This window comes from Melospiza georgiana, chromosome 10 (assembly GCF_028018845.1).
Source record: "Melospiza georgiana isolate bMelGeo1 chromosome 10, bMelGeo1.pri, whole genome shotgun sequence".
NCBI classification, from domain to species: Eukaryota; Metazoa; Chordata; class Aves; order Passeriformes; family Passerellidae; genus Melospiza; species Melospiza georgiana.
The window spans coordinates 5,724,744-5,749,979 of NC_080439.1; the positions used below are offsets into that span (position 1 = coordinate 5,724,744).

A 25,236-nucleotide genomic window follows, 5' to 3' on the forward strand; every position below is an offset into this window, starting at 1 on the left:
TCAAGGTGTGCTTGAAGGGCTTTTTGAAATGTAGACTTTTTGAATGTACTAGAACAGTACATGATACATACCAAGATAGAAGAGAACTCTTAAATACTGTTGTGCAGCTAATTTATATTGTTTCGTTTACTATTATGTAAGGATTGAAAGAGTTGAAAGCAGAATTAGATAAGAAAATGCCACTGGATTTCTATTGACCCTAATAACAGTAGAGACCTTTTAGTAAAATTAACAGATTTGGATCATTTTTTTTCCTAGCACTAAAATTTGATTTGAAAATCTCTCTACAAGTGGTGGAATGTTTTTGGAAGTTGCTGTATTTTAAATCAAATTTTCCAGACACGCTGCTGCTTGTTTTGAGTAAGAATGGAACCTTCCATGATGGCAAAGTCACTTGCTATATAGAATTATAAGCCAATGTATCTTGTACTGAACTGCTTTATCTTAAATAATGTATCAGTCAATAAAAGAACAGGTTGTGCTATGGATTTGGGAACAGGTTTTGCACAGCTCTGTTTCTTGAGGCTGGATTCTGTGGTGTCTAATCTGTGGACAAGTTTCTGTATTCCTTTACATCTGCCACTCTCTCTCTCTCTTGATTTCTTCCATGTTTTTTCCCTCTTCCATTAAGGAATAAGCTGTTCAGTTTTTATTAATGCCATCTCAGTCATGTATTCACAGCATCTGCCTCTTGTCTGCTCAAGATCCCATTTTCATTAAACTTGCAGGGAATATACTGAGATACTTCCTCCTGTGAAATAAGTTTCCTGTGCCAACTAATCAGTGGCTCAGTCATTTCTGTGGATCAGGACACATAAATGGACAAGCTTAGAAAGTGGACTTAGGCAATATTTGCAATAATAGGGCTGGTGTTGTACCTCATAAAGCACAAACTGCACTGCTGATACTGTAAACACCATGAGGGGAGAATTGTTTGTGCAGTGGGTTCTCAGGAGGCTTGTCCATATTTTGGAACTGCTTGCAAGTATGGTGAGAAGAATTGCTAATAATGCTATTTGAATATGTAATTAGCAGGTTGATATAACCCACAGCTACTTGCATCATCTTTTTTTTTCTGTTTTCCTGGTACATTCATAAGCATTGTTAACCATCACTCTTTGGAATCATGCATTGCTACTTTCTAAATTATTTGTAGCAGAACTGTTGCTGATAATCAAAAAATTGGAGGGAAAAGATGCCATGCTTATTTAATTATCTTTAAGCATTGGGGTCTTGCTGGATCAGAGGTTCTAGAAACAGGATCTAAGCTCTTCAGATGCAGTGAGAGAATAGTGTAGGAAACCCTCTGTTCTCATGGTTGCTGTAATCCTGGTGAGACCAGTGTGATGTGATTTTCTGCTCTCTGCCCATGAAATAACAGCTTAAACTTGAGCCCAGATGTGGCTCCTATCCACAGAACATCAGAGTAGAGCTGCTTCAGTCATGCTTTCTTTTCAGCTGGAAAGAGAAGGTTCTGCTGGAACATTCCATGCCTCAGTGTGCATGTTTGTAATTTTCTGGAGCTCTGGGGTTAGCAGCTAACCAGTCCAGTGTAGCCCCTGGAAAAAAATGAAGGCTGATTACCTGATTGGTTTTGTGCTGTGTGGCACTTACAAGGTGCAAGGATGGTCTCAGCTGAGAAGAGAGCAGGGACAAGATCTTCAGAGAGTCTGACTTTGCACTCAGGTGGAAGATAACAAATACAGCTTGAGGCCAGTACCTGCTGCACTGCTTCCCTGCTTATCACCAGTCACTGATGGGCAGCTTTCATGCATGATGCTGGAGATCCACAGAGGCTGCAGTCTGTGCTCTTTGGTAGGTTCTGTGTTCAGATCATTAATATAACCCCTAATTAAGTGTTCATTCAGGTGCACACTGGCCCCAGGTGAGCTAAAACACATTAAAGCCACCTGTGAAAGGCCCCTGTTTCTTGTTGTTTCTTTTCTTTTTCCTCAGCAAATAGTCATGCTCAGCTTGCTTATTTTGGACACAGTATCTGCCAGCAGGTTTGTGGCCAAAGTCCCACAGTAAAGCTTGTTTGAAATGTGGAGCAGAGAGCTGGGCACTGTTACCAGTATGCCAGTGCAAAAGGGAAATGTTTCCTCTGCCACATGTCAGAGAAGGTGCAGTTAACATGGAGAAGCAGTTTGAGTTTTCCCCTTGGAGCCAAACTGAGTTCTACAGGCCGTTGCAGTCTCTCTCTTCACTGCTTCAGCCATATCATCTTTAAAAGGCAATTTAATGGTGCCTGGTGGTGTGTGGAGTTTACAGGGCTAAACTGTCCCCAGGTACATGACAGGGCCTTTGGTAAAGCAGCAGGTGTCTCACGTTAGGTTAAATTGAGTCCAGAATGTTTTATGGGGTAATTTAATATACTGAATTGGAACAGTCACATTTTTTAAGGTAACTCTTAAAAACTGAGAACTTAAGCAGCCATAAATAACTAAAGGGTTAACAGTGGGCACCAGGATTTGTTTTCAAGGGTTCTGCTGTTTCCAGTTTGTTCTGAGATGTTTATGGCTTTGGGAGAGGGACAATGCATACATCCAAAATCATAAGGAGCAGATTTTGCTGTTGGATCGTTTTGCAATCTAAAATAATCCATTCATTTGAATAGATGTGCACTGGTTTACCTGAAGGAATTAATCTACAATCTTGGGCCTTGTAAAAAAATATGCAGAACTTTCTTTGGCTTCTTTGTGCTTGGACAATTTATGTCTGGTAAAGTGTTCATGTATTTAAGATAAAAATGGAATCAACAATGCACATTTATTGTTGATATAGTTGTGCTGTCACTGTTGTAAAGTTAAAAAGCAGCAATTATAGCTGAAATCTGAAAGCTGTTTTGTAATTTCACATGTGTGACGCAACTTCTTACTAGAGATTGTAGCCATGGCAGCAGTGCTTGCTGCACTTGGTGAATAGCAGACATGTAGTTACTTTCTCCCACTAAAACTGAGGAATTTAATAGTTTTTGTTTGTTGTTTTTTTTTTTTTAAGTGCAAAGTTTTTAAAACTCTTTAAAAGAAAAAATAATCTGTATTTCCTGTTTTGTGTGCTACTAAATAAACCAGGGATTAATAAAAAGATACTGGATATGGAGGCAGGAAAAGGCAATAATTATTTTAAATCCTGCCTCTTACATCATTTAGCTATGATGAGTCCCTAGTTCTCCCACCCTACTTTTTGTGCAATCAAATCCTGTCTGAATATCTGAATATGAACATGAATTGAAAACAGAACAAAACCATAATAAATGAACCTACCATTTGGGCAATCCCTTTTCCTGCATTACATTTAAGGTCTGTAATATATTTTTCCATCTGAGCTAATCACCTTCTCATTCTCCTGCTCATCTGACTAGAGTTCTCTCAAAGAATCCCTTTGATCTGTGGATTGCTTGTTTGTGTAAGATAGGTAGGATTAAGTGACTCACAGGTTCAACTTGCATCTGCTTATCTGAATTCAAGATATCTGAATGCAAGATGAGTGTCAAGGTCTTGGCAAAGCACAGTATTAGATATATTTACTTACAGAAATGGCAAATAGTACTTTGCTATTTTTAGCATATTGCAAATACTAGGCTGCTATTTTAATATTTTTTTCCGTCTTAGCTCTTCAGTAAAACAGAACTGAGCACCAAATGAGGCTCAGACTGAATGCCATTTATTCATGTAATTTACATACTTGTAAAGCCACAAAGAACTGTGCATAAATATTCCTTAATACCAGCAGCTAGGAGATAAATTGAAAATTATATACATACACAAGAAGACAATTGAACTGAGAAACAGAAGAGTAGTAAAAAGTCCTCAGGTTCCTGTGAAATCAGAGTTGTTTGGAAACATCATATACCTGCAGTCATTCCTCAGACGATTTGGAGACATTTGGAAAGTCATCAGTAGAACAGGCCAGTGAATAGTAAGATAGTTCTTAAAAACCTGAATTACTTCTGTCTGAAAAATTAATATAGCTTTGTATCAGTGAGCTTTGTATCAATTCCAAATATGCAGAGTATTACACAGAAAGGTCATCTCATTTCATGGGGGTATTTGCCACATTACAATTTGATTTTGGCCGTATCAGAATCGAATCCTCTTTATTTTTCAGTTCTCTATGAAAGAAACACCTGAGGTTTTCCAGAAAAGCTGCTGCAGGTTATGGTACTTGGATGCTTTTGTCCTTGACTTTGAGGAAGTTTGCTTGATATTCCGGCCCAGATCTGTGGATATTTGGAAACTAATTGCCAGTTCCAGCTCAAACTTTGTTGTTCTAATGAGACAAAATAAAAGCTATTTGTCTGACAGGAGGCAGATCCAAACATTTGAGTAAGATAGACTGGAGTTTTAAATTTAATTTTATTTTTTTAATGTTCTATAAACTTCTGTTTTCTCTCTTAACAGTAGAGTAAATGTGTCCAGAAATCCTGATGCCAGTGTAGGCAAACATTCAGTGTGTGCTGTGTCCTTGAAGAGGTAAACTAAGCAAGAACATCTTACAGATAATAAAATGGATAAGAGGGAAGGTCAACTCAAGATGTTTTAGTGACATTATTTTCAAAACTGAGGCATTTTCAGGGTGGTGTTTATATCATAGGCAAACCCGTTAAGGTGCTAGAAGCAGTGCAGCTTGGTACAGAGCAATCTGTGGTGAGAATGTGGTGCATGGGAAAGCCTCCATCTCAGCAGTAATTAAAAAAAAAAATTAAATTATGTGTTTTAACACTGTTGTTGTTAATGGTCACCTGTGTGTCTTTGTCCCCTCAGCTTTCTCTGCTGGAGGATGCAGGGTTTGGTGGTGTTCTCGTTTACACTGATCCTTGTGACTTGCCAAAGACTGCAGACCTTGCTGACAAAGCCTTCATGGTCTCCTTGAACAGCGGGGGAGATCCATCCACACCTGGTTATGCCAGCATTGGTAAGTACTGGTCAGGGCATTTTAATTCTGTGCAGATTGTAAAAATGGGAGTTAAAGCACTAAACCAAATCTTGCTGGCAAGAGAGGCTCTGAGTAAGGAAATACCGTGTAATACAGCAGGGCTCAAAGGATGGAATCCAGTCTCAAAAGTGCTTTAAATTCTTGGCACAAAGTCTGCACTCTCAATAGTTTATTGGGTTTTGTATTTGAGTATTCACACACTGAACCATTATTACTACCTGTTTTTTCTTATCCCATGAACCAAAGCCAAGACTGTCAAGTACTGATCCAGTACTTTCAGAGCATTTTCCACAGGATCTGTCCCCACTGAAAGAATTATTCCCTTCATTCTGTCCTCCTCTTTCATAGTATCAGAAATTAAAATATTTGGTTAGTAGGTACAAGTGAAATGTAATTAGATATTTATATTTTTAAAGTGTTAAGAGAAAATAATGTTTATAATATCTATATGCTACTATCACTTGAATAGAGTGTGTTCATTTAGCCTTGCCCAGATAGATTTGGTTATTAATTATGCTTCTCTAAATACATGTATTTTTGAAAGGTGGGAAATACAGATTTGATTTCAAGGAACAACATGGTCTCAAGGGACAACATCATCTTATATAATTTTATGTGGGATGTTTTTGAAGCAATGTTAACAATAAATAGAAGTAGCAGCATATTTGACTTGTATGTGCTGCTTAAATCTCCATTCTGGCAGTTCAGTGAGTGTGTGTTCTGCTTCTCTGCAGCTTTTTCAGCTTTACAGCCCTTTTTACTATCTAACTATTTGGAAATGTATTAAGCAGCAGTCTATGATTTTGTGACAAGGCTTCATCAAGAATATTTTGTCCGGTTACTGGCTCAGACATCTAAAGTTTGACTTGAATTGGCACTAAATCAACTGAGGCAACGTGGAGATACGTCATGCCTAGAATGGCAGAAAATAGAAATATTTGCCTGGTTGTCAAAGAAGGGTGTTAGCTATTCACAGCATGAATGCCTTGACAGCTCAGTGGGAAAGAAATTGCACATTTTCTCAGTGTCTCAGTGTACCTGACCCAGTGTTCTTAAAAGTGCCCTGGGAGCTACAGAGGTAAATATAACACTCTTCAAGCTTTATTCTTGCTCATTTCATGGAGCTATTTGAAAAACAGTTTGTGGTGTCTCTGTCTGGCTGACTCCTTAATGTTTTATTTACCCTACATGAAAAGTAAAGCTAATTAAAACAGATACACCAACATGAAGATGCCACTTCAGTTTTTAAACCTTATGTGTTAGTTTTCTGTCAGTAAATGATCTCATCTGCAGTGTGTATTCCAATCTCCAATTTGGAAAAGAGAAGCTTAATTATATGGACAATGGTGTTACAAGTGCATTGATGGTTTCTGGTAGATGCCTTAGTGTGGCTGGTCTGTGATTTGAAGTTTCTGAGCAGCATTCATAGGCAGGAGCAGGTTATCATGCTTAAGATCCTTGTTATTTTGATCATTGAGTGCCATGATGAGCTGGAAAGAGCTCACAGGAATACTTGAGAAAACCCTTTTCTTTTAATGGTTTTGTCACTGGAAGGTAGATCAGATGGAAGTAATTCCTGTGTTTCTGATGATGATTTTGCTTCTCTGGAGACTGTGAATTGACTTGCTTAGAGGTAGCTCATGCCTGGGACAGCCACAAATGCATCTGGAGTGCAGGCTTTTCCCTGGGGGATGCACTTGGATGTACAGTGGTTAAACTGCCTTGTGTGGCATAAAAGAGCCAGAGAACCCGGGCTGCCCCTTTCACTTTGATTCACAGACTGTAATAAGCACTACAAGAGATTTTATTGGAAGCTCCTGCCTAAGTTATTGGCATATCTTTGACACCATCTGCACTTCACACTTTGCCAGAAGAACTGTTACTATCACAAGCTCAAGGCTGCTCCTACCAGAATTCTCCCTTTTACTGGGAAATTCCTGGTAGGATGAGCAATCCAAAGCTAGTCTTGTACTTGGTGAATAAAAGGCAGGAAACTTGGATTTTCTTGCTGCTGCCTTTGTTTCTCCTGTTCTTTTAGTCTGAAGACAAATTTCTCAGTGGTATCAGAGTACTGGAATGCTTCAGTGTTTTCCTAGAAAAAAAAGTCTTCAGGAAACGGTATAATTTACAGATCTTTTCTCAAAGTTGACAACATTTTAAAATGGGATTTATGTAATAGTTCTGAGAGAATTTTGGAGTTCTCATGAGGTTTCAGCTCACATTTTCTGTTTCATGAAGATTAAATGCTGCAGTTCTGCATATGAATCATCTTGAATGTATAGAAATAGCTGGAGGATGGGTTTGAGATGCCAACTACCTACAAGCAGAATGATTTTATTGATCTCTGTTTAACAAAGGAGAAAAAGTAATGATGAGAAGGGGAAGTGAACAGCACTTATTTGAAAGTTTCTGCAGCTCTGTTTCATAATTTAATTCTTCTGTTCTTAAGACTCTTCCAATCCTAGGTCCTATGAAACAATCATAGAATCCTTTGTGAGCATCATTTCTCTCTGTGATTCTGACTGCTAAAGACAAGTGTCCTTCATTTTTAAAAATCTTTCTTCTGTGTTCCTGTTTTTGAAATGAAATAGATCCAGGGGATGGAACTCAAAGAAGTAATCATGCAGGATTATGAAACTTGCTGAGGAAATAAGAGACTTGTGTAGCAAAAATTGTCTTGAAAATAAAGTTTAGAAGAATAGTGTAAAACTTGAGTGCTTTCCCATCTAGTTTTCTTTTTCCATTTTGACTTTTTGACTGCTGCATTTCCTTTCACCCACGTTCATATGACAGACACATATTAGATTTCTCCATTGCTAGACTTCAGAGCTGTTTCAAATCAAATTTGTTTCCACACAGGAAATGGCTCAGTAAACAAAAATATGGATAGAATCCATTTGTCAATCCTACTATGTAAATAGAAAAGTGGCATTGTGATAAGCACTAAGAACCCTGCCCATGAGATAAGGTGCCTCATAATGGAATCCCTATCTGTTCAGAGGGAGAATAGAAATTATTTCATGAAGAGTTCAGATGGCATCATAGAAAAGACTGTGAGCTTTTAAATGCTGAAATATAACAGCTGTAAAATACAATCTTATGGTATCAGCTGGAGTTTGAAGTGTAATGTTGTTTTAGGGAATTGTTATGCAGAGGTTATAGCAGTAAGAAAAAAGGGGTGTGTTTGGAAGTCATGCATGGTTCAGGTTAAGGTTAACAGCTGGTCATGTGAGCCATATCACAGGAATTTGGGTGAAAAAATCAGTGACATGGGAAATGCATGGGAAATGTGACACTGGAAATCCCTGGAACTGTGAATAGTGCGCATTCTTCAGACAGAAGAATTGACATGAGCTTTCCTCAAACGCTGCTAATAGGATTTGATCTCAGGGACAAGGAAGGCAAGGAATTGTTAAGGATTTGATCCACTGCAGGGACAGCTGAGGCCATCAGCAAAGCCAGTGATGCCTCTGGAAGTGTATTTATGAAGGACCAAGGTTGCTGGACTGGCAGGGGAGTGAAACTGAGCCTGGAAAAGGGCAGGGTCACAGTGCTGTTCTAATCTTTTTGGGTTTGTTCCTCACTATCCCAATCTGTTTTACCTGGCAATTGCTGACACTGTTTTGCCTGTGGTGGTAATTGATAAGTGATCTCTCTGTGTTTACCCTGATCAGTGATCTTTTCCATCTTACTTTCCTCTTACCCTGTGGAATAGGGATGATGAGAGTGTAGCTGGGTAGGGTCTAGAAGCTGGCCAAGGTTTACCCACTACACTCAGTTCAACAAAATTTAAGCACTCAATATTCATCATAAAAACCCTGTGGCATTTACCTTTTCAGAAATGTGCCATTCTTTAATTGGGCTTAGCCAGTTCTTCTACAGCAACCACAGGGAACTGCTGCCACTGCTTGGAGTGTGGGTAAGTGGTGCTTGCTGGCATGGAAGTGTGTCCCTGCTCATTTTTTAGACATTCCTGTGAATCTGTAGGTTTGGTGTGCCCTGCCTGATACCTGAGTTTGTCCTTTCTGTCCTTCACTTCATGATATTTTACTCCTCTGAAGCCAGCAGCTGAGCAGAAGTTAGCTGGAAAACAGAACATTGTGTAATGGTTTTAACCATGCATATGCAACATATGTTCTAAAATGGTTTGTTATAAATCATTATGACTTTTTACAAGATGTCCTCAGCCCCTGGTTTGTCTGTTCTTTTTGAGAACAAAGCACAGTCACAATAATATATTTTCTGTGCTTGCCTCTGTGGCTGTGGAAATGATTCTGGGAATATTTTTTTTTCTTTTTCAAAATTTGTGTTTTTGTTTCTGCTAACAGCATTGGATAACTGAAATAAAAAGATAATTTGTTGTAACATGACTGTATGCAGTCAGGCTTCTGAGCACTGTGCTTTGATTTGCCTTGAGGACAGACTGAGGCTGAGGAGAAAGAAAAGCTCAAGTTTGATATTACAATTTAGGTGTGTGTATATATATCTTTACATGTACTCTTGATCATTTTATTTTGGACTTACTACATAATTTCAGTGGTTGCCATAAAAAATGCAGAGTTTATCAGACCAGCTAGACTGCTCAATCTGATATACTGCGTTATTTTCTGTATGAACAAAAATCAGTGCTAATGCAATAGAGAGGCAAGTCTTTGGAAGATAATGGCCTTTGAACAGTGAATGCAACAGGTAATAATTTCAGCAGATTTTCAATAATATCTGTAGCATCAGTGGTTCAAGAGGTGTCTAAATCCATGATCTGCCTCTTGAGATTCTTCAGGATGTAATAAAGCAAGTAAGCTTCTATGTAAGTATCAAATTATATACTCTGAGATTTTGGGATTTGTGGATTTTAGTTTTTAGCTTTTTCTCCTGTCTGGCTTTCAGTTAGGTTTGCATGTATTTAAAACTGAGAGAATTAGTTGGACATCAAGATGCTTTCGGCTCACAGGTTTGAGTGTGGGCACCTCTGTATTGCATATCAGATATCACTTTATCTTCTACTAAGCTGCCTATATTTTTTTCTTGGAAACAAATTTGAGTTGAAAACATTGTGATTTTATTAATTAGAGTATTAGAAGGAGAGAGGAGAAATCACTGGCAATGATACTGGAATAGCTTGCTAGCCCTGTTTTTATCATTTGACTTTTGCAAATGCCGTCATGAAACATATGGTCAAAACTTTCCTCACTTTCAAGCAGAAAGTTATTAAAAAATTTGAATTTATAAGAGAAATGGAATGTACAAGTGATGAAGACCAGATTATTTGAAAACAACAAATCAGCACTTCCTATGCTGCAAAATTAGCTCAGTGGAAAACATAATGACTAAATTCTTCCTGGTGCCTTATGAGTTGCAGAGGACTTCTCAATGTTTTCAGCATTTCAGACTGTTTCAAACTACTGTTAAACAGCTGTGACTCACTACAGAATGTTTTCCAGCAGAGCTGCTTTTTCTCTCATCCAGCAAAAATAACATTTTAAATGGAGTCCAGATTAGACTTCTGAAGCTACCCTACTCACAAGTGCATTTGGAATATTTGAATCTTTTGTGCAGTCATGATTGCAATGAATCCTTCCATAGCTTTACTGACACACTTCAGCCCAGCATAATCAGTGCAAGTGAGCTGATTTATTCTGTGCTCACAAAACAGCAAACATCACTGCATGGCCGTGCACCCAGCTGGTGCCTTGGAACGTGCTCCTGCACAGTCTGCTTGAAACCAGTTGTCTTTGCACAGATTTGGGATGGGAGGCTCCTTTTTATGGGCCTCGTGCTCTGTGGCCACTTCTTTGCTGCTTGACACCCTTCTCTGGCATTGCTGCGTTTTTTCTTGGTTTTGTAGGTTCCAAAACTCTGATTGTAGTATTGTAGTAGGATAACCTCAGTGTGCTGTGCCTATCTTTCCTGTGTTTCTAATAGTTGAGTCTAATTAACACCTTCTTCCGTTGCAGGTGATATATTATACGTTCTAAAACAAATTATACTAGAATAGGATAGAATTGGAGATTCTATCCAAATAAGACTGTTAAGACAGCGCAGATTTAAAACTGGCTGTTAACTTTTCAGTGAAAGGTTAAGTTAAATTAAAACAAATGCTGGGTGGCAAAATGTGCATTCAGTGGCTTATTAGGTGTTAATTTAGTTTTGCACACAGAAAGATGATTTTGAAAAGAAGTTAATTTAGTTTTAATTTTTTAAAAAAACTGAATTTTTCCATGTCAAAGTTGATAAAATATAAGGAAGAGGTAAAAGTTATGTGGTTGAACAATGTGACCATTTTGGACCCAACTCACTGTATGTTTTGTGTCTTTTTCTAATTGATTTTGTATGTACAAAGTTTTTGAAGAAGACTGTGTTTTTTTCAAGCATGTTGCTAATATGACGTGTCAGAGAAAAAGACAGGCATTTCTGGTAGATTATTATCTATACATAATTATTAAAGGTGCTATAATTGCCAGAAAGATAAAGCAGATTTTGGAATATATATATATATATATAATATTGCATTTCCTTATAAAGCTTGCCTATCTTTCTCAGACATTTGTAAGTGTCTGTATAACCGTGGTAGTTTGGTATTTTATCCTCCCTCCTGTGCTGAAGTTGGGATATCACAATGCAACTCTTAGATGTTGCAGCCAGCACCTGCAAGTACACCTGCTCAGTAGCAACAGCACCATAAAGTAAGCTGCCTGATTGTTTAAGCAATTAAAATATAATTACTTTTATAATTGAATTTTTTTCCTGGTGCTGTTTGAATACTGAAAGCCAGACTAAACCAAACCATCTTTAACGTGACTTGATCTCTGTTCCAGCCCACTGCTTTTCCATATCCAGCAGCTGCATAAAAAAGATAATAGCACCTCTTCCTACTTTCAGACAGGTAGGAACTCCCCCAAAAGAAAACCTAATCATCTTGAAATGGAGATGTGGAAAATATTCCATTGTTGCATAAATGAATACTATCATATTATATAGCATTCATCTGCAGAGCTCTGAAAGACATGAGTAATTCAGTGAGTTTGGGTTGGGCCAATTTTCCATAGCATTTTGCTTGTACTTTTCAAAGACAGTTCTGTTGGATTTTTTGCAGGGGGGGGTGTTGGTTTTTAAGGCTTTGTTTTTTAGACTGTTGGGGTTTTTTTTTTTTTGTTTTTTAGACACTGTTTTCCTTTCAGAGACAGGAAAATGCTCTGCCCAGGTGAACTGGTGTGGGGAAGGAAAGAGGAAGGTGTTGATTTCAGTGACAGTGTTCTCCAGGGTGTGGGGGATCATGGAGTGCCTGGGATCTCCCTAATCCCACTGTCAGTAAAGGAGTTTCAGAATAAATGATTTTGATAAACCTGAGAGACTTTGAGAACTTGAGAATTCAGTTTCAATTAAGAAAAGCATTTGCACAAAGTGTAACTTTCAATACTTCTTATATAGTAATTTTACATAGCTGACAGGTGGGTCTATTGAGTTAATGAAACAAAAAAAAGAGTGAAGCCCCTTGGGTTATTTAAAACCTCATTGATGTCATAGATATTTTAGAATAATAATATAATGATTTGCATATTTATTTAAAATATTGTGCTATAGGGACCACCCTTTACAAAATATATAATGAACAAATTAGGCAGCTTGTGCTGCCTAATATGAGGGAATTTTTTCTTCTTCTAGCAGATGTCAGCTGAAGCTGACACGTGGTGACAGTCTATTCCTTTCTGGTGTAATGCTCCTAACAAAGAGACTAAATTTAGAATAGCTGGCTTACTCATGTTTTAAAATGCCTAGGTTTGTTGGGGTTTTTTTCTTGATTTCCAAGCATCAGTGGTCTTTCAGCTCGTTCACTTAGTGATTTCTGCCAAGCCTAGTTTAATCCATGACTGCAAGGGATTTTCAGCAGTATTTTGCATACTCTGGAAGAGCTGAACCACACATTGCCAAGCCTTTTGCAGTTACAACGTGGGCAGTGCTAATTTTTGTATGGTAATTTTTGTATAAAATCAATTTTCCTTACTGTAGTAGCAAATTAGGTGTAAAGGTGAGGTAAAACTAAGAATTAATTCCCTTCTAGGTTACTCTGTTCCCTCCCCAAACTGCTGCAATAGATATGACTCTGAGTTTTGCTGGTAAGAGGCAAAATATTTCTCTGGGCCAGTAGTGGAACGTGCTGCTCACTGAAAAATGAGATGAAACACCTGGCATGGACTTTTTTGAGGAATTTTTCTAAAGTTTCCCTGAAAGGTAATACAGGCTTTGCAAGGATGGCATGAGTGGAAAAAGGTCTTGAGTTAACATCAGGTGACTCGTGCAAGGAGAGTTGTATAAATGTTGTCTGGGACATTTAATTGAAGTGCTTTTGGCAGGGTTTTTTGTTTATTAGTTTGGTTTGGTTTGGAATTTTTTTTGTTGGTTGGTTGGTTGGTTTGGTTTGGGTTTTTTTGTTGTTTTTTTAAGGAGGGGGGTGGATGGCATGAAATTCAGTAGTACCAAAAAAACGTAGGTACTGAATAACTATTGCTGTGTTTGATTAAATTTACTTTGCAGTCATCTTAGGTCATTAGATGCTCTTACCTCTTTTTTATTAGTATTCTGGTTTTGAAGTGAAAGCATTAATTTTTAAGCATCAAGATATTGGAGGAAGTGTCCTGCCTCAAAGAGCAGCTTGGCTGCTAATACATCAATTACAAAAATAAATATAATACATCTAATACATCAATTAAATAATACATCTAATTATCTGATACATCAATTAAAAAAGTAAATAAATTCCAAAACAGAACACAAATGAGGAAGACATGCATGGATTTTAAGTAGGTGTCATAACCGCATCATTCATGCTTTTAATGTAATTTTTGTTTTTTAATACAACACATCAAAGCCTAATAAAGAGCTGAGCTGAAAGGACTTAGGCAGGAGCAGTAGTCTGGTCAACAATGCTTTCCAGAAGTTGCAGCTTCACTTTTATTTTTTGAGTTTCTGGCAATTTCATCTTAAACAAAATGTGTCTGTGTTTCTAGAGTCTGGGTTTATCCTCTGATTTACCCAAAGGACCTGTAATTGTGAACTTTGGAGCCCTAATTTAGGAATCAGTGCTTTAAGATAAGATTTAGGTGCATCTATCGTTTACTCTGTAAGATGAAAAGTTGAATTGCAAATCTTGTAATAGATTTACAAATCCTAAAGTATATGTAGAAATACTGCAAGAGGCTTACAAATTGTAGCATAAATCTTGATAAAGTAATTTTTAGCTACACAAATCTATACTCATTTCTAAGTTAAAATCTCTGTAATCCCGGCAGAGATAATTCTTGAATTTTAATGTCTTTCCTGGTTTTGGGTCAGGTTCTTTCTGCTTTGTTTCTACAGGAATTTTGTTTATTAAAATACTTTGTCTCAATTGCTTCTTCAACTTCATGTAATAAAAAAGAATTTAGACAGGAGTTTCCATTCATAGAAGCTGGTACAAAAACTGTTCCCTGATGGTTCTTTTGTAGCAGAAAAGGACAACTGAAACTTGCAGGAAAGTGCTGTGATTTTGTAGGACGTTCCTCTCCTGGCGTGCACACCTCACCATGGGTCAGCTTGTGAACGGGCCTTGCCTTGCCTTAGGATGAATAAAATCCTGTCTTTCATTTTCCATTGTTATTTTCTTGTTGGATATTTGAGTCCTGTGAACACCAGATTTACTGTGGGGTGGGCAGACCCTGGAGCAGGTTGCACAGATAGTTTCTTTCTCAGAGAAGATTCCCAAAAGCTGCTCCTGAGCTGCTTCACCTGACACTGCTTTGAGCAGGCTGGGCTGGGGGCTCTCCAGAGGTCCTCTCCAACCTGAGCTGTGATTCTGTATAAGGAACACAAATTTTGAATAAATTCAGCTTTACAGATGTTGTTTTTGCTGATGCAGGTATTAGGATGAAGTCACAGTATAAGGGAGCTCTGGGTGGCCTAAAAGAACCTGGGAACTGTGACACAAAGTCAGAAACCCCAGAGCTGTTCCACCTTAAAATGTTCTCCCTTACAGCCCAGCTGGTCAGTGCACACTGTGTGCAGCACTCGTGGGAAAGGTGTCTGTGGGATTGGAAGGGAAACAAATTACTGGACTAAATACAAGAAGCACAGCCTGAACTGCACAGTTTTCTCCACAGTTCAATTCTGACCCAAAACATTAATCAACAGAATGAGATGTTCATTTTAACTAAAACTCAGCTTCTTTTTTTTTGTTTCCTTTTCTTTTGAATCAACCATTATATTGTATTATTTGAATCAACGGTTATTATCAGCTGTGCTGTATGATTAATTTCCTGATCTTCACTCTTGATCCAGAGTTTCAGGACTTCAGTCTCTGTGAGGACAAAGAAGGAGGTGTTTTTTTGTGTTGGTGGTATGCAGCCATTTAAATTAAAATAGGGGATACCTTCTGTGACACCTGTTGTAATTGGCAGGGGAAGAAGTGACTGATTCACCTGATTTAGCATGTCCATCTAATGCAATTGCAACAATGGCAAGTATTCATTTGTGTCCAAATCTAAAGGATGAAAATAGCAGTAATTGTCAGAAGGGGAAGAAGCAGTGAATGTTTTGTGTGCTTTAACTTTAAAGAGAGAATTGGATGGATGAAATGTGGGTACTTTTGTTGTTGCAGACTGTACATTGCGGGCATTAAAGAAAATTTTTCACACAGTGCTGTGCAATGAGGAAGATGACAGGATCAAATCTCATTTTAGGGTTTTCATTAAGTGGTTCCTGACATGTGAGAAATACAGTAGTCAGTTCTCTGACATACTCTGCAGCTCTTAATGATATTGGTTTTTTCCCTTACTTTAAGGAATGGTCTTGAGAGTTCATAAGCAGTTTTTGAGAGTGCTGAAGGAGGCACAGCATCATCTAGTCAGATCCATCACTTGGTTTTTCTGAGATGTGGCATTGCTTGTGTATCAATGTCTATCAGTTGTGCATGTCAGGATCTGCAGATGCACAAATATTTACAGCTGCTTTGCTTAAACTGGGTCTGATAGCCCAGCAAAGCTGAGCTATTATAGCTGAGCTAATGCACTGATATCCCAGTAACTGGGTGTGATAAGAAGGCAGGGATCCTCATATTAATTGGTTTTTACTTGCTGAACATGACTTTGCAGTACCCAGATTCCCTGTCTTCCAGCAGGACTCCAGTCACCTACTGCTTGCTCACTGAAGAATTAAATTGTTGGAATTACTATTTCTTAGTCTCTTAAAAAAACTTCTAAAGGCTAATGGATAACCTGCATAGCAAATTGATGAGCATTTTATATACAGTTTATCTAGAAAGCTTTACAAGTAAAGAAAAAAATCCTATTTTGGACATTTACTGACTTTTTCATGTTATTTTTTGACAAGTTTAATGCTTAATTATTGGTTGTCACATGTTTAAAGAACAAACACTGAGATTTAGAATTCCTGAACAGAAGAGATATTGCTGCTCCTGTTTTCTGAGTTGTGCAGGGAAATGCACAGAGCTAAAATCCCAACTGTAAAGTTAGTTGAAGAGACACTGAATTCTGGGTTCATTCATTTTGCCCACTGGAATATTCTGCTTTTCTTTTGCACTCCCTTTGGTTTATTTGCTGTGCAAATGTAAAGACATGAGTGCGTTTTAGTGGAAATTACAATTTTGTGTGATTAATTAAAACAAAATTTAAAAAATTATCTTAAAATAGAGATTTTTCAAACCTGTTTAGACACAATCCTGAGTAGTGTGCTCTGGGGAGACCTTGCTTGAGCAGGGAGATTGGACTAGATGAGTTTGGATGAATTTTTTCCAACCTCACCATTTCTGTCATTCTTTGAATGTAAATGAGTTGTAAGAGATGTCCTCATGACACAGATATCATTGTAAATTTATTCATTTTAGCTAACTAAAAATATTTATAGAGGAGAGAGGTTTAATATTTTAGTAATTATAATAATAGAAATTGCCTCAAACTCAAACATGTTTTGTATCTGTCATTTGTGACGCTGAATTTAAACTCTTTTTGAAAGTCTTATCCTGCCAGAGGGCGGAAAAAAAAAAAAAAGAATAGAATAAAGCAGAGGGAATAAAAGAAATGAATGTTTAAATAAATCCCCATAAAACATCCAGATACAGACCTGAGGCACTGATGTGTCCTGGACTAGATTTTGATGTGAGCATGTTTCTGTTCCAAATATAAAAACATGGATTTCCCTTTAGCTAAAAGCTGATGGATTTTTTCATATATCCAGTTTTAAATAAGGTAGAAGAAAGTCTTTGGCCTTAAACTTCAGTGATGAAAAGGATGGTTTATTTTTAGCCTCTACTGAACTGCATTAGCAGAATTTACCAAGCAATATTTGTTATGATTTAAGGCTTGAAGAAGCACTTTTGCAGCTGAATTACCTTCTTGTTCTAACTGTAATTGTGCCCATCCATTGCATTTCTGACTGGGTGTAGGTGCTAATTTGAGGACTGGAGCCTGTGGTGATTTGAGTGTGAGACCAATTAGAAGCACAAATGGGTAATTAGGGCTCCAATATGTTTAGGCAGTGTACAGCAATCTCACCTAGTCCTGTTTCAGGTTCTCCCTTCCTTGGTGCTGTCCTTTGTCTCAGATGTAGAAATCACTTCTGGAGGGAGTGTATTGGAGGAAATGCATATTGCATCTTATAATATAGCCTCCTGATATTGCCTTCCAGTGCTGGTAGATAATGATGCTCCAGTTGTTGTGGAGTGCTTCCCAAAAAACGCTGATGGCTCTTCAGTCCATTGGTCTGATTGAGGCTGGTGGCTGTGCAGCATCTTGCATGTGCAATTTGCAAAAACTTAAGCTTTATTCAGTAAATTGTCCTCAACCAGAGACTGTGAATGTTCTAATTGCAGAGGCTGACTTGCTCATCTGGAAAAGAAGTTCAGTTCTCAGGGCATCTCTGAACTTACTTGAGCTAAAGAGAGGAAGGAAATGCCTGACTCCTGTGGAAGGAAAGCTTCAGTTGTTTCAGAAATGTCAGGGCTGAGAATATCAGGCCAGTGACTTCTGTGCCCCATTGATGGTGTGCTTTTCTTATCCTTCCATCAGTCATTTTCTTTGAGTTATCATCTGGTGTCTTATTTTTGTGTTGATAAAGAAAACAATAATGCTCCCACTGTTAAATACTTGCTATAGATTACATCCTCCTCACCTTTTTTAAGTTCCTTTGTTACATTTTAGCCATCTGCTGGAATTTTTAGTCTGGGGGCTTGCAATTGGAACAATAGTCCAGCTGAGACTTTGTGTGCTTGAATAACTGAGCTGTGAATGTACCTCATGTAGGGTATTCACACTGCTTATTCAGGATGAAAACTTATTTATGTGTATGTGAGGCTACAGCAGCCAATTTTGCTTAGAAAACAGGCATTATATTATTGGATACTTCTTTTATTTTCGTTATTACTATTTAAAAGATGCCCTTCAAAGACTTGTCCACATATTTTTGGGTTTGCTTAGATTTAATAAAAGAGTAGAGCTAGTCGGTGAATTAGTTGTACAGGGTATAATAATACTGGAAATCCTAGATAGTTACTGGAAAACTTGATAATTAATGAGTGCTTTCAAATGCATTTACACTTTAGTTGTTACAATGGTACATGCTACAGCACGTCAAGAATATGTGTTTTTCATGTATTTGTACCAACATAGTATTGACAACTTGAATTCTTTTCTTCCTCACTGTGCTTTATTGCCTTCTGTTAAACTTTTTTTTAAGGCAAAAATTTCCACTTTAGAAGGGCTGAGGTGTTTACCAGAAGTCCTTTTAGTTGGTCTGATATGTTCAAGCCCTTATGTACTCACTGGAAAACTTGTGGTCCATTTTCTAAAAGCCCAAATACTGGAGAGTGAAGTCTTACGCTCCAAATTGACATGAGAGTAAATGCTGCTTCTTCCAAATCATGGCTGAAAAAACAACTGTGTTATATATAAATATAGAGTGTTTGCAAAGGTTATCATATTTCATGAAAAATGAAAAGGAGTAACTTCTTAGTCAACAAAGATTAATTTATGGAGTAAAAATTTTAGGAAGCACCTGCCATTCCTTTTTTAGGATAAAAATAATGGAGGGGTTCCTAGAACTGGAGATACAGGCTAAAGTTCTGGGCATTTTAAAGTTTTTAGGCTTTTGCTGTTGACTTGAGAGTCAGAATTCTGTTGGAACTTTCCACCTCTGAATTGCTGCAAGGTCAAGTTAATAGAGATAAAAAATGTCACATCTGTGTAGCTGGTGCAACAGCATTTCAGAACATGATTTGAAGTTGGGTGTTTGGGAATTAATTCAATTTGCCAATGCATGTCCACACATCCTTCTCCACTGTCATTACCTCTGCTTATATTATTTTCTCTATTACCATACAGGGCCTGTCTTCCCTTTGGATTAGATATTATTTTCTGTGAAGATTTAGTAAAATCCCACTAAAATACAGAAGGAGCTCATTCTTTTCCTTTTGAGGAAGTTGTTGATATATACACTGCAGCAGCTATATGTGATTTTTATTCTTTAGTCTAATGCTCAAACACTATTTTGTCTACAACTGACTGATTTTTGATGCACACATATTTCACCATTAGCAGTGTAGAATATTTTGCACTGCATCCATCCATCCATCCATCCATCCATCCATCCATCCATCCATCCATCCATCCATCCATCCATCCATCCCTCCATCCCTTGGTGGGGCCTGCAGTATTTATTTCAGAAGGGAACAGTAATTTGTAAGACCTGGCTAAACTCCTTTGGATCTCATTAGCAGCCAAGCTGCTCTAAATTAGCCTCTCTCTGAGCAAGCAAAATTCAAGCTGAATTTCTCCCTTCCTTATTCTGCTTTCTTGTTTGTGTTTAAAACTGCTTCCTGTGACCATTAGGAAGACATGAGGGAGAGCAGGGTCATTTTAACCTGTCATTATGAACATTTTGCTATTTATTGTCCCTTGCTTGGTATTGATTGCAGACTAAGTCCCACAGTTGTTTGAAAGACAATCTTCAGCTGGGAATAGGAGAATTCTCTGTGGAACTGGCCAGCTTTCCCTGCTTATTCCTACTACTTTGATCTACATTTGCTCTTATATTCAACGACTATTATTCCTTTTTTAAAGAAATAATACTATTAATACTATCCTAGAGGTGAGCTACTATCCAAATACACATATTTATTATGAATGAAAAGACTTTTTTGTACAGTTAAATGGTTTTTTCTAATGCAAGAGCAGTAATTATTTTGTTAATCTCAGTGAAATTTGTGTTTTACACTTGTGCAGAAAATCTCTCTGTTTTTTTTGTAAATTGTAAGTTTTTATTCAGAGATGCTGAACTCAGGTGTTGGAGGAAAGGGAATATTATAGCTGGTGGTTGGGCTGTGCTGGTGTAAGATAAATTCAATCCCTTGCTTTAGGAAAGATCAGCTGTAGAGATCCCCATCTCAGATTTTGGGCAGTGTTTGTACACTTTGCCATGTTCCTGTTTAGCCCTTGGAACTGGGTTTATCTGTAAATTATTTATTAAGAACCCTGCCTATTAATGAGAAGAGTGTATATAGCTCATGACCACATAAGGAGTAGTGATAGTTTTAGTCTGAAATAATTTTGATGTATGACAAACATTCCATATCTCCTAGGAATGAAAAAAAAAGTATCAGCAGCATTTAATATTTTCTATTAATTGATAATTGTGTTAATTAATAAGTGCAGAGTCAATGCTTCAGTGTCTTCTGAGTGTTTGAATTTTGGAACATTGTCTGATGAAGATCTTTAAAAAACATCAAAAGATGTCTGTATTAACTTATATTTTATTCAAGTCCTTTATATTTCAGTAGCATTACTTTGGAAAAAAAAAAACCCAGAAAACAGCAACTGTTTGGTAATTCATCCTAATAATGAGCACAGGTAACTTAGGAAAGTATTTTAGCATTGGACATTAGCACTTGATTGCTTGAAATCCTGCTTGAAAATCACACATAGATTTAGTGTGAGTAATACCAATATGTCACTATGTACTGCAAAACAATTAACAACTCCAGCTTTACTCAGTGAAGTTGCCAATTGAAAGCAACCTGAAAAGAAGTTGGATTTTGGAAGTACCAAACATATTTATTGTTGTAATATAATTCACTGTAGTTAATAATTTTAGAAGTATAGTGGAGTTCTTGCCTGACAATCAACCACAGAGTAATTACATGCATATGGAGCACCATATAAAGATATTTAACTCAAGGTTTTGAAATATGATTAGCAGCTCAGCATCATTTTCAGAAAGTAATTTTTTGTGTTCTTATTTCACTGAAGGTTAAAATACTTTTTGAAATGAAACATTCTTTGAAATATTTTAGGCTAAACTACATACTTTCAGTTGTTTTTTTTAGTATCTTGACCTGAGAAAGTTAATTTGAACATTTCCTCTGTACACCATAAGCAGGTGTAAAGTGGCTGCAGTAAAATATTGATAGTTTACAGTAATAAATGATCTGATCCTGTGCCTGTGAACATACATTCAGGTTAAATGGGTCTTCTAACACAAGATAGTGCAGTAATACCTGGAAAAGAAGCATTGACTGTCTTAATGCATAATAGAATGTTTTTATTTGGGATCAGACGTTCAGCAAGAGTTATCTTTTAAATTTATGTGCCATTTAGTCCTTCTGAAGTAAGCAACAGGTGAGTAATTATTGAGAGACTTTGGGTTGAAACTGAGAGCCTGACAGCCTCTCAGTAGGAGAACAGAGGGAAAAAATCTTCTGTGAGGTAAATTAGGAAAACATTTCTTATGTGATGTGTTAGAAACTATAGCTATTACAGGGAGGTTATGTAATCTTATTTTTATTTATTTAAAGAAAAGTTCCTTCTAAATGGAACGCATGGCAAAGGGGAAGGTGACTATTACACAGTTTAAGGTGGGTCAGGATGATTTGTCTTTGAAGTGAAATGAATTGGAAACTTGCATTGCTTTTGAAATCTTGAATTTCTTTCCTGCAGGTGCTTACCATTGTAAAAGCTTTGACAACAATTTCTACCACCATTACTTAAATAAAATGCTTTTAAGAGAGTTTTTAGATTAGACTTTGAACTGGAAAATGCATAAATATATAGAAAAGTCTCTTTTGGCAGTATGTTTTCTATTAGCCAGTCTGTCAAATAACTAAGCTTGGCTCAGCTCTGGTTAAAAGAACTTACTTAAAAACTCATTCATATGATTCTAGAGGGTGAAAATCCATTTATTTTAATACAGGTTCTGGCTGCAGATCCAGATTCTGTACTGGAAATTCATTGGGTCTTGTTTATCATTGATGCTTCTGAATGAATTTTACTAGAATTTTGTATTTTAAGCAAACACCTCCAGGTTATTAATTGTGGGTGTGTTCCATATAGATTGGCTTCATGTGCCAAACTGTGGAATCCTCTGGTGTAGCATTCACTGTTCTTTTAAAATTTATACAGACAGGAAGCACCACAGCTGGAAGAATCCTTGGTGTAGAACTTCATGGAGCAACACTTGAGCTAATGAGGGGTTTGTATTTATAGAAGTTGCTCTGAAGAGGCACTCAGAGTTTCAGAAATTAGTCTTAATTATTTCAGACTCTTGATTATTCAATGGACTATGTGCTTTTCTGATCTGAGGAAATTTCCAGCTGTCTGCTTCCAGCTCTGATTCAGGTAGTTGGCTGTTAGAAGTGTCAAGTTATCTGATCATAATAAAAAAATATAATATATAATAATAAAAATTGAAACAGTTTCTCCTGCAGGGAACAGAGAGGTTTGCTGGCTGGTTGTGCAAAAGGTGCCATCTGTGTATCTCAGTGTGTTGGGGTTATTAAATGAGTCAGGGAGGATAGGACTATAGAATTTCTTATCTTGCAGGAATTCTTCCACGTCAGTTATGTCCTTCAGGAGCTGCCCTGGGTATGGAGTTAAATAACAGTTTCATTTTCTCCATTGTTTCAATGAATTCCCTATGGAAATACTTCAGGGGAAGCAGAACCTTTGTCTGCTGAGGTTCCTAATGTAAGTTCCATGCACACTGAATGTGGCCAATACTTGTCAAAAAACCCCCACAAATTTATTCCAAAACCTCTGAGGAACATTGTGAAAGAAGATTTTAAGAAGCTTTTGATCTAAGTGGAATGACTTTATAATTAATCAACCCTTGGCATGAGATGTGTATCCTCCATAGAACACATTTTGAGTTACAGCTTGAAAAATGTGATTCCATGCAGAGCCTAAAGAGCTCATCAATATAAAGGACTTCAAGTAAAGGATTGGAAAAAACCCACAACAATAATTGAGTTATATTGGTGGTTACTTATGGAGATTTGTGTTGTGTTGATTTTCTAGGAACAGAAGAAAATTGTTTCATTTTATTATTCAGTTGCCAGAATACAGGGAAGCAGGACTTACTAGCAGATTTTAAAGCAGTGGTAGAAAAATACCACATTTCATAGAGGAAACACATTTAAGCTAGAGGTTAACTAGCAAAGTTTGAAATATTTACTTACTTAGAGTAGGAGACAGGAAAGTATTGAATAAATTTAAAAGAAAGTATAATTAAACCAATTAATCTAAGGTAATACCTTATTCTGCTCAATAAGCTCTGATGGGAAAATTATTAAACAAATTTGCATACGTAGAAAAAAATCTAATTTTGTCATTAAATTATATAGGTTTATAGATACATGAAGTTTCATCAATACAAGTCTAATACTGTCTAATTATATGTATAACAGCATTCTGTAAGGAAGATAAATAATAGCCTGTAGCAAATTTGTATTAATAAATGAAATAATTTGGGTGATTGATTGTTTCAGGTTTCCTTTTTCTGTGTTTTCTCTGAGCCCATTAAAACTTTCCAGGAGTCCGTGCCACTTTTTCAACTCCTACTCATAAGTAGGATTGGTTTTTCGTGAGGAATGAATCAAGTTAAGAGTCTGGGTTTTTTTAAAGAAGTACTTTCTTAAATTTTTGTCAAATCAGTGCAAGCATCAGTCCTTTATACATACGTGTGTCCACTTATTTAAATGTATTTATCTTCTTCTCAGCAGCTGCCTTCACTCAGCACTGGTGACTGTGACTGTCAGGAAAGTAATGGAATATATTTCAGTAGTCCTCAATATTCCCTCTCTGTGCTTCATTCTGAGCTACAATTTCAGTTCATTTTAGAGGTAATCGGGACTCTGAATTGCTTAACCAGATTAAACTGAAATTGAAGAAAATTTAATTTCGATTAAAATAGAGTCGTAGCAAAACAATAGCTCACACTTTTTCATGTAGTAAATTTTTGCTTGTTTCACAGCAGTTAATTCCTTTGCCACATAATTATTTTATTGCTCTTTGTGCAAAAGCCACAAATGAAGTAAAAGCACGCTAGAAAAGATCAACTCTACTTAGAGCCAAAAATAGTATTTTTGCCTCTGGTCTGTTATTACTTAAATATTAGACTTGTTTGCTGCAGTTGAAGTGCAGGCAGTGAAACTGGTGGCCTGATATCGTAAAGGTGTACTTGAATTTTTGCCTTATTATGAGCAGTGATGGACAACTCAACTGCAAAGCCACTTCTGTCTCCCTGACTGAAGTGCCCTCGTGCACCAGGTTTGAGAATGAAGTGTTGACTGCATGGGAAAATCATATTTGATCTCTGAGTGGCTTTAAATATTTGTTTCTGAACAGAAAACAGATACTTGAGGGCAAATTTCAACTTTCTTACAGCACTATTGACAGGAAATAGTTTATTATAAAGCTGCAAATGCTAGTTTGCAGTCTTGCATGAAATACAGTACCTGTGACAATAAAGAATGGTGCTACATGGTGTAGAGGCAATCACAACATGAATCATCTGTCACTTCAGCAAAACAGTGCCAATTGAATTTACAAATGTGGCATCTATTTATTTCTACCAGCACTGAGAAGGAGACGAAATGAAATGGAAGTTATGATTACTTGTGACACATTCCTTTTATGAAAATAACTTCTTTAACTCATGCTGTTGCAACAGACCATGTGTTCTTTTTATTTGTGTTTCTTTCAGTGAACCATATTTCTGTGTATTTATTGGGGGTTTTACCTATCAATATGATGGAGTTGTGAGCGTCTGCTGTGTAGAGCTGTGGTGGTGACTCACCAAATACTTTGACAATTCAGGTCTATGTCTGTACATCTAACCAGAGATATCAAGTCTTCTTGATAGACGTGGATACTGTAGATCTTTGAAACCTTGAGATCCCATTCTTCAGAGACACATGGAGTCCTTGGGGATGTCAAGGACAATAAATTTTAATAATAAACTGTTGAAAGGGAGGATATTTAT

The 25,236-nt window shown here is 37.0% G+C and overlaps 1 protein-coding gene across 1 annotated transcript in view; it reads left to right on the forward strand.

Moving 5' to 3' along the window:
- NAALADL2 (N-acetylated alpha-linked acidic dipeptidase like 2) overlaps positions 1 to 25,236 on the forward strand; it is a 401,015-nt gene that overhangs the window by 265,433 nt on the left and 110,346 nt on the right. Inside the window, exon 6 of the mRNA XM_058031067.1 lies at positions 4,767 to 4,917. Coding sequence (XP_057887050.1) covers positions 4,767 to 4,917 — 151 coding nt within the window. The remainder of the gene's footprint in view (positions 1 to 4,766; positions 4,918 to 25,236) is intronic.